Source organism: Lactuca virosa, chromosome 6 (genome assembly GCF_052849685.1).
Source record: "Lactuca virosa cultivar CGN04683 chromosome 6, Lactuca_virosa_CGN04683_v6, whole genome shotgun sequence".
NCBI lineage: Eukaryota > Viridiplantae > Streptophyta > Magnoliopsida > Asterales > Asteraceae > Lactuca > Lactuca virosa.
Genome location: NC_136431.1, coordinates 46,436,731 through 46,449,418, shown reverse-complemented (window position 1 = coordinate 46,449,418; position 12,688 = coordinate 46,436,731). Strand labels below are relative to the sequence as shown.

Sequence of the window (12,688 nt, the reverse complement as noted above, 5' to 3'; positions counted from 1 at the left end):
CAAGCTAACGAGTTCAATCCAATATACCGTCTTTTGGAAGTGTTTTTACTTTTTATGGTTTAGAGTCGTATATAATTTAAATACAATTCTATAGATAAATACCAAATCTTTTTGTATAAATCATTACACTATCTAAATGATAAACAGTTATTTATTTATTTTATTTTTTTTTCACTTTTTGATGATATCTATTAGATGGGTCGGTATGGGCAACGACATCAGCCGTTTTGGTGACGTGGAAGGCGCGCAACGTCGTGGTAACACGGGTACACCGCCCCGACATAGCCGTTAAGGAGGGTTATGTGGTCTCCATTTGCGATGATTACGAGAGGCAATGCCTCTTGTTTCAAAGGTAATGGTCATTTGACGGTTTGGAAAGGTCAAAAGTAATTAATTTTTTTTTACTTATTTACTTTTTCAATATAAATACACACATACATACCTAATTTTTTATTCTCTTTCTCTCATTTTACTCAACCAACTATACACACAAAAATCAACCACTTTTTTCATTCAATCAAATATAGAGCAAAACTCAAACACCCCTCCTCCAAACACAACACATCCACTCCGAGGGGGTTCACACAATACGGAAGTTATATGAACCTACTTAATACAAACTCACTACAAATATCATTTCAAGGAAATCTTTTTAATCCCAACTCACCCAATGCAATTTCCTACATTGTCCCACATGCAACAAAACTCAAATCTTCAACAAAACATTTTCCATACTTTCGTTTCCATGCCACAAACAACCACACAACCACCACTCATACAACCAACACAAGAAACTGTTCCCGAAATGCAAGTGGGAGACAGTCGGAAAGGGAGAGGGAAAGGGAAATGGTGAAGAAGAACCCCCATTATGGTGGACACCAGAGGAAGAGTACGCGTTGGTGGTGGCGTGGTACAGGACTTCCAAAAATCCAACCGTAGGAAATGATATGCAAGGAATTGGGTTTTGGGAAGTCGTGCTCGGAAAATTCCATGCGATTTTGAAGAAACAATCATATCGTAATATTGATATGCTTAGTAGCAAGTGGGCTTTGATCAGTCGCCGGTGTACCAAGTTTAATGGGATTTTCATGAGGCTAGATTCGCAAAAGCAAAGTGGTGTGAATGATTTTGATGTGTTCAAAACTGCAAGGGAACAATGTCACGTCAAAATGAGGCACTCTTTCGAGTTTGAAAAAATATGGGAGATTGTCAGAAAACATAAAACATCCAAAATGGATTAAGACACAAACATCGTCGGAGGCACAATAAAAAAGGTTTCACAATTCTAGTTCGTTTGACGTTTTCGGCGCACGAACTAACATCGTCATCAATGTCGACACGTATGACATCCTCGAAGACATTGAAGAGATCCCCCCCGGTTGACCGATCGAGCGCAACAAAGCGAAGCACGCTCAACGACACGTGAATGAAGCTTAGAGAAGGACACAAGTGTTGGTGGAAATGAAAGCAAAGTTCGACCAACACGATCTAATCGCACAACAAAAGGTTGATGTGCAACGTGAGCACTTGGAGTTTCGTCTTAAGCAAGCGGAGGAAAATCAAATAACGAATGATTTAGCAATTTTCCAGACTAGTGATGAAAATATGGAACCATGACAAGTGCAATTGCCCTGAAAGATGAAGAAGATGATCAAAAAGAAATATTTGGATGACTAATGTATCGTTTTTATGTTTTTAGGACTAAAATTTTTTTATTTTTTTTTGCGTTCAAATTTTTTTTTTTTGTAATGTTATTTTTAGTTTTTAAATTTTATGGATAATTTATGATTTAATTAAATTGCAATGTTTTTTAAATAATCTAACGTGAATAAAAAACAAATTGGAAAAATAAAAAATAAATAAATTGAAAAAAGAAAAAAAAAATGATGACATAGATAATTGAGGGTGTTATTGTATGTTGCTAATTTCCTCCACTTGATGTTATAACATCATGTGATGTGACAACTTTTGGATGTGATAACACTCATTAAATAGTTGCTCATACAAATTAATCTTACAAATAACAGTCAATATAAGACTAACTTACTTGGTCTATATGAAAATCTTTTAAATTGAAGGTCTCGAATTCAAATCCGAACGTAGATGATTTAACTAAGTTGATCAATTTAACTTCTATAAATAACCGGTTCTTTTCCTAAAAAAAGAAAAAAAAAATCTATAACAAATAATAGATAATCACAAAAGACCATATACATTTTAGGTCCTTGGTAAAATGACTGCTTATTCCAAATTTTTTTTTTTTTCACTTTACACTTTCAAAAATCCTTCCTCATAGACAAGTATCATCGGTTTAAATGAAATGATATACTTTCATGCCTTATATCGGAATACATGAGACTTTGATTAGTTATTTGAGTTTTGTAATGTTATAGTTTGCGTTTTGGGTTTATTCTTCGGATTTCAGAATCCGAAATCCTACACTTTAACCTTACTACTACAAAAACATCATACATGTTTATGTGTTTGTTATATTTCATGGGGTTTAAACAAAAGGCTTTATTCTTGAATTTCAAATATGTTATTTGGATTTCGGAGCTTGGAGTGCTAACTTTAAACATATATACTATAAATTTCATAACATGTTTATCTAATTGTTATATTTCATGGGATATAAGACTACTATCATCAACAATCAATCAATGTTTGATCACGTAACTTGGAGCTTTCTGTACAGACTACAAACATAAACTCATATTGATATTTTTTGTTATTATATTTTATTGTTTTATAATGTTAAAAAGTTAGCTTGAGATTGGTTGTTAACATGGGCGGCTCAACCATTTTAAGGGCTCTAAGCAAGTCAAAAATTTGGGGCCCTTTGGGCTTTACTATACTTGGAAATCAAAAACAGAGGAGATGAATATGTCGTAGAAAATAGAATCGGTAGAAGAATGCAATGTCGTTTCGGTTTCATGAATGCAGCGATGGTTGTTCTGCTTCATTTATTTTTTGGTTACCGGATTGGATTTTTTAATGGATTAAACTTTTGGATTTTTGAAAATATGGGGCCTCTTAGAATTGGGGGCCCTAAGCCCTAGCTTAAAAAACCTTTACATAGAGCCGGCCCTGGTTGTTAACCAAGTTGATAAAAATGTTTTGTTTGGTTAGTTGTGTCATGAATGAGTGTGGTCTAAGCCAAAAGGCATTCTTAAGTCGAATGTCATTGGATGTAATAATCAGAGAAGTTCTTCATGTTTCATATTTTGATATTCACAGTACTATGTTTTAATCTATGTATTTCTTTCATTGTGAAGATATATGCCAGTAAAAAGTTGAAGAAGAGATCTAAAAGTCACCGCTTACTAGGAAACAATCTACAAAAGTTGTCATGTCAATGATTTTTTTCTAAAATTTCCCGAATTTAAACAAGTGCGCCTAGTAAGAAACCTAGGTGAGCCGCTATGGTTTAGGGTAAAATGTGCCCTTAGGCTATGCGGAGTCGAAAGTGCCAAGCCAAGTGCCAAGCTCGCCAACTACATTGAAACACCGCCCCCTAGCTCTCGCTAGGGGGATCGCCATTTTTGAGTCGTCATGGTATTAGCGAGCTGAAAGAAAAAGTCTGATTGGTTGCATGCAATGTTACAGCTTTATTTGCATGAGAATAAAAAACAAAACTCATATCTCTCACAAACAATATATATATATATATATATATATATATATATATATATATATATATACACTCAACTAATATAAATCAAATACACTCTCACCAATTTACACAGCCACTAGAATATGGTGGTCAAGAATGGATGCAAAGATTAAGGATAATTCGGAGTGCAGTAATCCATACCGATCTTCGCCGCCATTTGACCGATCATCTTTGGACGATGGACAATCTTGATCTAAATATACCACCAGAAGACGAATTGGAAGGCCAGTATTCGGAGGAAGACCCGTTGTTGTAGTGTGTGGGTTTTTTATGAAGTGAGTTTTTAATAATGAAGTGTGTTTTTTTATGTATTAACTCATGTTTTAATAATGAAGTGTGTTTTTTTGTGTATTAAATAAAAATTATTTGTTTATTAAAATAAAGTAATTAAATTAAATTACATAAAATAAATAGAAAAAATATATTTATTAAAATATAGTAATTAAATTAAATTAGAAAAAAGAAAATACAAAAAGTTGAGTGCTAAGAGTGTTACCATTCCTTACAAAATGTTAAGTGTAAGTGTTAAACAAAGAAAAATGATGTGACATTAAAAATACTTATGTGGCAAGGTGCCAAGAGTGTCACCACTCCTCTTAGTCTTATAAAAGCATTAATAACACATACTAACCACAAATGTGAACACCATCCCATGTGTTTGTGGTGGTTAGTGGTGGAGCATTTTCGTGATAAATTGTGATGGGGAAAACGGGCAACCACACCCAATCAATTTCTCTCTCTCTATCTCTCTCTACATTTCTCCATCTCTCTCTATATTTTAATTAATTAAAAAAAATATTTTTTATTTTAATAATAAAAAAATAAGAGGGATATAGTGGTGAGTATCCCAACCTTTTAGTGGTTGAATGTGGTGATGAGTTAGCACCCATCACTATAGTGGTTAGTGGTGCGTATAACGGATGCCTTATATGCCAATAAATGTTCCATTATGGTTTAGTAGATGTGCATCAATAATGGCTATTATAACTCTTAATTAGGGTTTGGGGCTAGTATTTTAGAGTGTATTGTATTTTGTTACAATTTATATTTTATGTCTTTGAGTGTATTGTATTCAGCTATATATATATATATATATATATATATATATATATATATATATATATATATATATATATATATATATATATATATATATATATATATATATATGGAAATAATAGTATTAGGTTTTTCATATTTATCTGTGTAGTACTCCCTCCGTTCCAAAATTATTGTCCACCTTACTATTTTAGTTTATCCCAAAATTATTGTCTACTACCAAAAATAGATATACATTGTTACTATATTATCCCTAACATTTAATAAAGTAAACTTGAATAATTACAAACGTACATTTCTCATTGGTTTTAGAAAATGGCAAAATGGTCGTTTTACTAAAAAAACAAAACTAATGATTGCTTTTCTTAATCTATGTGTTTTTTGTCTGTGGACAATAATTTTGGGACGGAAGGAGTATTATATTATTATGCTATTATGTCTTATTTAAGCGAAATATATGAATTTGTAGAATAATAACATATATAATTGGATTAAATGAAAAGGAAATAGCACACCACTCTTTACGGGAATACAAAAGTACAAGAAAACCAAAAGAAATTTAATACAAAAAAAATATTATCGATGACTTATAATGGTAATAAACTTTATCCTCTATGTATATTATTTAGACACTTGTTTTATTTATTTATTTTTTGTACGTATATGACCATTAAACTTGTTTATCATGTTTACAAAATATCATTATAACGTGTTATTATAGTTTCAATGGTCATATGTGTATAAAAACATAAGAATGAGTACACAAAATAAATTTTACATTTTTGTCCAAATCTTTAAATTTTGTTACGATTTTGGTCCAAACATCCCACTCATTTTTCTTTTACACAATCATCCAGGACTTAGTTACACAATCACCTTGGAATTAGATTTTGTTTAGAAACTAATTTATTTGAACTTTTAATAGAAAAATTACAACTTTTTGTACAACCTTTTTAATCATCCTTTACAACTTTATATATATATATATATATATATATATATATATATATATATATATTACACTTTTTGCAACTTTTTTTACAATATTCTTTTAATGTTTTTACAATTTTTTATAACGTTTTTTACATGAGTTATTACAATTGTGTATAAAACAACGTTTTTCAAATAGTTTTGCAACCAGCACAAACTATAGACCGAATATGGGAATAAATCAAAACACATAGAATCAACCAACATAAAAGATTGATCGAAACTCATAAACAGACTTTGTCACGAATATGAAAAGAGAAATTACACATTGATTCGTTCTCTTTCTATAAGTTCCGATATGTGTAAGTGTGTTGGTTCGTTCTATGTGTTTTAATTTGTGTAATTTCTCTTTCTACACTCGTAACAAAGTTGATTTTATGGTTTTCAATCTAATTTTTGTGTTGGATGGTCCTATGTATTCCGGTTTATTTCCATATTTGATCTATATTTTATGTTGGTTGTAAAAAACATTATAGAAAATGTTGAAAAAAATTGTAGAAAGTGCAAAAAAAAAAGATTTTTAAAAAGTTGTAAAAGAAGATAAAAAGTTTGCATTGCATTTTTTCATAAAAAGTTCAAGAAAAAGTTATAAAATGTTAATTTGTAAATAATTATTAATTTCAAGTCGATTTTGTAAAAAAAAAAAACAAATGGAAAGTGTGGACCAAAATCGTAACAAAATTGAAAACTTAGGCCGAAAGTGTAAAAATTATTATATACTAATGTATTACCAAGGTTGTAAATAACGTAAGGCGTGACTTGGCGGCAATGTCAAGCCTCAAGCTTTTCTGAGGCTTGGTGAGTCACGTCGTTTATAAGGCGTGACTTAAGGCGGCAACTTTGTATATAATTCATATTTTTAAATGTATTTTCTACTATTATTCATTTTTATACACATATATGAGTCATGACGGAGTTTTGGTAAAGCTTGGCGGCACATACAAGCATCGGAGCCATGACGAGTTTTTTAGAACCTTGTGTATTACATTGGTTAATTTAAAAAAAAAATAAAAAAGACAAAACTGCAAATTTAGTCTTTGTGGTTTGCAAAATTTTTTGGATAGGGTCCAAAAAGTTTTCGACTTGCATGGAAGGTCCAAAATCAAAACTTTTATGTGGTTTTGGTCAAAATAAATATGAAAATACTAGTTTACCCTTATTATTTCTTTTTTACATTTTTTATTTATTTTAGAATTTAAATAATTATAAAAAGAATAAAACAACACCCCCATCCCTCTCCATCATACCCCTTCCGCCTTTCTCTCTCATTTTCTTTTTTTACTCTCTCTCTCTCTCACTCTCTCTCTCTCTCTCCTATCTTCTTCTTCCTCCCGACATTTCAAGTGCAATTTCTAGATGAAAAAACCAGACCAGATCCATCATCACCCACATCCAGCAACCTCGCCAATCTCCAGCCACCTCTCCCATCGTCGATATCCACAGCCCACTCGACCCCACCTAAACCCACCGTAGCCTCTTTATCTCTCTAGATTTCTGGGTATGAAAATACAAATTCATATGAAATCATTTCTGGTTCTGTGTACCAAATACTCTTCTGTAATCTCCCTATTCAACGGAACCCACAAATCAACTTGTCTCCCCAATGCTCTGTCCTAATCACCAATAACCACCATCCCTAAATTTGAAGCTCTAGCCCTTCTCATCATATCCAAGAAATCAGAATCATCAAAAAACTCGATTTCTCAAAAACCAACCTGCAATAACAACAAAATCCTTTGAAAACTCCCACTTGAAGTGCTTCAATAACGACATCGATTCAGTCTCCTTTGGTTCAGAGTAGGGGTGGCAATTGTTGACACGACACGACAAAAATACACGGTACGAAACTGAAATTCGAATTTGTGTTTGTGTCGTGTTTGTGTCAAGTATAAAAAGCATGATGTCGTGCCGTCTCGTGCTCGTGTTCAAATTTTGACAAGAAATTGACACGATTAAGCATTTGTTTGTCGTGTTTTTGTGTTTGCCGTGTTATGTATGATTAAATATTAAGTAAATAAACTAATTTTTATATTATGTTATCTTTGTCGTGTCGTGTCGTGTTTTTCGTTTTTTAATTGGTTCATTTTCGTGTTAGTTAAAAAAAACACGACATCGTGTCGTGTCGTGTTCGTGTCACATAAAAGCTTGTCGTGTCGTGTCGTGTCAGACAAAAACACTACACGATGGTCCGATTTGCCACCCCTAATTCAGAGTAAGAGGAGAAGTGGATATGAGAGATAGGAGGTGGGTGTTGACTTCGATTTCAGTTTCAGAAAGAGGCATACAAAGCTTTTTGATTTGGATCTTATGGGGGATCCGATGAACTTTAGGGATGAGCATACAGAAAACAATTTCCAGAAGGAAACCAACACATACACACATACATAAATCGATTGTAGATTGGATTTTGTGGGTTTTCTTATGTGAGAGAGATTTTCGTGTGTATGTATGTTCATCTGAAAACGGTGGAGTAACTAGTGAAATGAGAGATAAAGAGTCAAAGAGAGAGAGGGGGGTAGAGAGAGAGAGAGAGTACGGTGGGGGTGGGGGTGGAAATTTTTTTTTTTTTTTAAATCAAAATAACATTAAAATACTTATAGAAAAAGGAAAAAAGAAATCAAAAGGGCATAACCATCTTTTTAAGTTTTTTTGGACCAAAAACCCAGAAAAACCTTGATTTTGAACCTTCCATGTAAGTTGAAAACTTTTTGGACTCTATCCAAAGTTTTTTGAATACCACAGGGACCAAATTTGCAGTTTTGCCAAAAAAAAGTTAAATATAAATGTCAAAATATTTGAGATCTTTGAATTTATAAGAAAATAAAAAAATAATGAATTATTATAATGAAAATGTTTTTTATCTTTTAAATTTAAACAAATAATTTAAATAAATAAAAGAATTAATGAGCTTTAATTTTGGAAATTTTGAAATTAAAAAGCAAGTTAATTAATGAAATTGATATTCATTTATTACTACATTTATTGCAATTATTACATTAAAATATTATGTGGAATTTAATAAAATAGAAAAAAACTAATAAAATGACATTTGAAAAAAAAAAAATTAATTCAAAATAACTAAAAAATGACATTTGACAAATTGAATGAGAATGTGACAAGTAGCAAAAAAAATATTCATTTATTAGAGATGATGCATATTTAATCACTTATATTTTTTATATAAATAATACCATTAATCAGTCATGATAATATTTTGTAAACAAAACAAAGAAATTTAATAGCCAAATATATAAAAATAAACATAACAGTGTTGTTTTTTACCCTATCATTAATTCTACAAAGAGACATTCCTCTAGAAACTATAACATGGGCTGGACTAGACCCAAGTGGCTTTATGTATTTGGGCAGTTTCATGGATTTGGACGATATCGTGATAACACTATGCTTGCCTTGCTCATCCAAGATGAGTCATCTTGGCCTTTGATATATCACTTATCAGCAAGGGCTAAATGACATACTTTTTTCTACAACCCCTCAAAATTTTGAATATAAAGTACTTTTGTTGAGATACATACTAGCAAATAAATAATAAACTGGTTATCAATAAGTCTAATCATATTCTAGGTTACAAGATCCTCTTCAAAAAAACTTAAACCACCTTTAGACTTTAAAACTTTTCTTCAAACTAAGAACAAATCTACCATATCTACACGAATCCAACCTCCAAAAAACATAAACTTCAAAACATATCCGAAAGTAACAACATTTCACCATCAAATGAACAAAAATAATTTGAAATCCAAACAAGAACAAAATACACTAGAAATGTATCCGAGTGGGTCGTGCCTTCTCCATCCTTGTAGCACCATAAGGTTCATCATTATCAATCCTCTTATTGTTCCTAAATGCAGCACAAGCAATCACATATGCAATAACAAGGATGATCAAAACAACAATATTGATCACTGACACCTTCCTCCAACTCTTCTTCAAGCTCGCAAGCACCCCGGCTTTACACGAGTCACAGTTGTAACACAGTTGTTCTTGGTCATTAGTCCACCGGTTGCAGTCTAGATTGGTGGCCATGGTGGCGGCGTTCACTGGGTTCCACACGGTCTCGTTTATGTAGATGTACCCGCACTCTGTTGGTGGCTTGCAGCATCCAGACTGTAAAACCAGCGTTTCAAAAATTGCAATTTTTATTCCATAAAAAATAAGATGACCGTTAAATCTCATTTCATCTTGGCTAACCTAATCATGTCATGTCACACGTGATGATATAAAAAGTTATACTTTTTCTTGTTGAAATAATTGGCTACCCCTTTTTTTTTTTGTATATTTTCAAATATTGCACTTTATATTTAAAGTGAGACACTCTGTTCTATGCATGTGAATTGTCCCATAAGCGTGACAGACAATGGCGCTAACAAATGTTTCGGGTGTGGCAATTTCGTCTTTTTGTGTTTATTAAAGAGTAAACAAGTTTTTTTAGTGGTAACAAGAAAATGGTTGTTTATTAATCAAATATATAGAACAATAAAGGATTCGTATTGATTAAAATGAAAATCAATAATATATCAACTATCAAGTGGTAGTTTTGTCTTTTCGCATCTGTCACCTAAAAAACACTCGTCCTACTTGAAAAGCGTTTTGAAAATGTAGAATGGAATAAGCTTTTCTTACTTTTATATTTTCATAATGGAATTTAAATAATTAAAGAATCTTCAAATTTTAAAATATTGTTTAACTAATTTTATCATGTCCACTATGTCTTGACTCTTGAATACAACAGCTTTTTTTATTATTATTTGAATCGTAACCCAAAACTTATGCAAAATTGCCCTTCACATAAATACATAAATAAAAAAAAATGTAAATATTTTTCGTTATAAAAAGAATATGAATTTTAAACTTAGGGCATTTAAGCTCCTTATTTCTAGATATAACTACCCAAACTGCTTTGTATAACCGTTTGGGTTAATTAATTTGGCAACTAGACAGTTGACACCGACCTTCTGAATTTTAAATGCTAGTACTTGTAATAGAACCAGGTTTCCACGAAATTCAATATTTGGAAATATTTATAATAAATAAAATAATAACAAATACATTGCTTATTCGATACAGTTTATAGTTAGTTTATCTTTAAATAAATAAAGTTACATATCATAATACATGTTTACATCAATGTTTTAAAAACCGGTTTTTTAGTTGAACCGGTATGGCGACCGGTTCCCGGTTCAAACCGGTTCAACCGCCGGGTCAACCGGTTTTTATAATTTTCATCTTTTTTTCTTATTTTTCTACACATACATACATACATAAAGCATTAATTTGACGTCTACACATGCATACATACATAAAACATTAATTTGACGTCTACAAGTTCAAACATTAAAAATACGCATAAAAATAAGTTATAAATCAATCTAAATACATTAAAACAACACATAAGTATAACTTTTACATTAAATCACATACGTCAAAAAGAAAATAAAATATAATACCAAAACAAAATATAGTTTTAGATGAATACAAGTGCATCAAAAAACATCATAACATTTACTATATGTTTTTATTTAGGAAAATCTAAAAAGATGTGAAAAAGTTCACCAAAGTTTATTATTGAAAATGGCTTTTTTTCCATGTATTTTTATTTAGTTTAACCGGTTTATTTTGACCGGTTCAACCGGTTTTTTTAAAAAACCGGTCGGTTAAATCCGGTTCAGAAATTGGTGTAAAACCGGTGATAGTTGAACCGTTCCCTTCCCCGGTTCCCGGTCCAACCGGCCGGTTCAAATCAGTTTTTAAAACACTGGTTTACATATAATAAACCGGATTTCCATTCGTATTTAACTTTTTAATAATTTTTTTAAGTAAATACTTTTATTTGAAAAACACACTAACCTGAATGGGGTTAAGCTTTCGAAGGTAGTACATGTCTGCAGTTTCCGGGTACCCACCAATGACCCGACCCGTTTTCGCACACGCTTTAGAATCATGAATACATGATCTGATTTTACCCCAGTAGCTATCACTAGCGACACGATCCTTGAGCCAACCCGAATAGTCCTGAAGGTAGTAATCCGGGTAAACCCGGTTCATTACGGGTCGACCAGATCCTTTATCGGTGACGGCGTAGGCGAAGATGATGAACCCGATTAGGACAGCAATAATGATGAACATAGCCCAGAGGTAAAGGTACATGAGGAAGGTGTTGCGGTAGCACGCGCCGGCGAATCCGGCGAGTGAGACGACCATGATGGAGACGCCGATGACGATTATGGGCCATTGGAGGAAGCTCATGCAGTCGGAGTTGTTGGCGCGGGTGCTCAGCCATATGCCGCCGGCGAGAATGGGGATTGAGAGCAAGAAGGTGAGAAAGTTTAGTAAGCCAATCAGGTGGTTGCTTGTCCTCATGATTTTCTCTCTTTAGTTTTGAAGTATCTGTTTCTTTCTGAGTTTCGAATGATGTTTGAATCTGAGCTTCCAGGTGTTTGAATATTATATACAAGGGGAAAAGAGGGATGAGGGAGAGTATTGGGAGGAACGTGAGTGTGACGAAATCACGAAAATGCCCTTAAGGTGGATGATTAACAACTCTAAAAGAAAATTACATTTAGAAAAGACAAAACTGCAGAATTGGTGGTATTCAAAAAAATATGGATAAGGTCCAAAAAGTTTTTAACTTGCATGGAAGGTCTAAAATCAAGATTTTTTTGTGATTTTGGTCTCTTATACACTTGAAAGGTCAATTTTACCCTTTTTATTTCTTTTTTGTATTTTGTTTATTTATCTTAGTATTTAAAAAAATAAAAAATAGAAAAATAAATCTCACCCCACCCTATCCCTCTTCACCGGTACCGTCTCTCTCTCTCTCTCTCTCTCTCTCTCTCTCTCTCTCTCTCTCTCTCTCTCTCTCTCTCATCATGTAATTCATAGAGAACTTCTGATTCTCTCTATATCTTCAAAACTTATCTCCTCAAGAACACACAATCACAAAAT

General features: G+C 32.3%; 1 protein-coding gene across 1 annotated transcript; it reads right to left on the bottom strand.

Moving 5' to 3' along the window:
• Positions 1-9,258: 9,258 nt before the first annotated feature.
• LOC145122476 (tetraspanin-3-like) lies at positions 9,259-12,191 on the bottom strand. The gene is made up of 2 exons (XM_079058077.1): positions 11,591-12,191; positions 9,259-9,850 (listed from the first exon to the last, which is right to left on the bottom strand). Exons 1-2 carry the CDS (start codon positions 12,101-12,103, stop codon positions 9,503-9,505), a joined length of 861 nt encoding a protein of 286 aa, XP_078914203.1. The 5' UTR covers positions 12,104-12,191; the 3' UTR covers positions 9,259-9,502.
• Between the last annotated feature and the right edge of the window lie 497 nt (positions 12,192-12,688).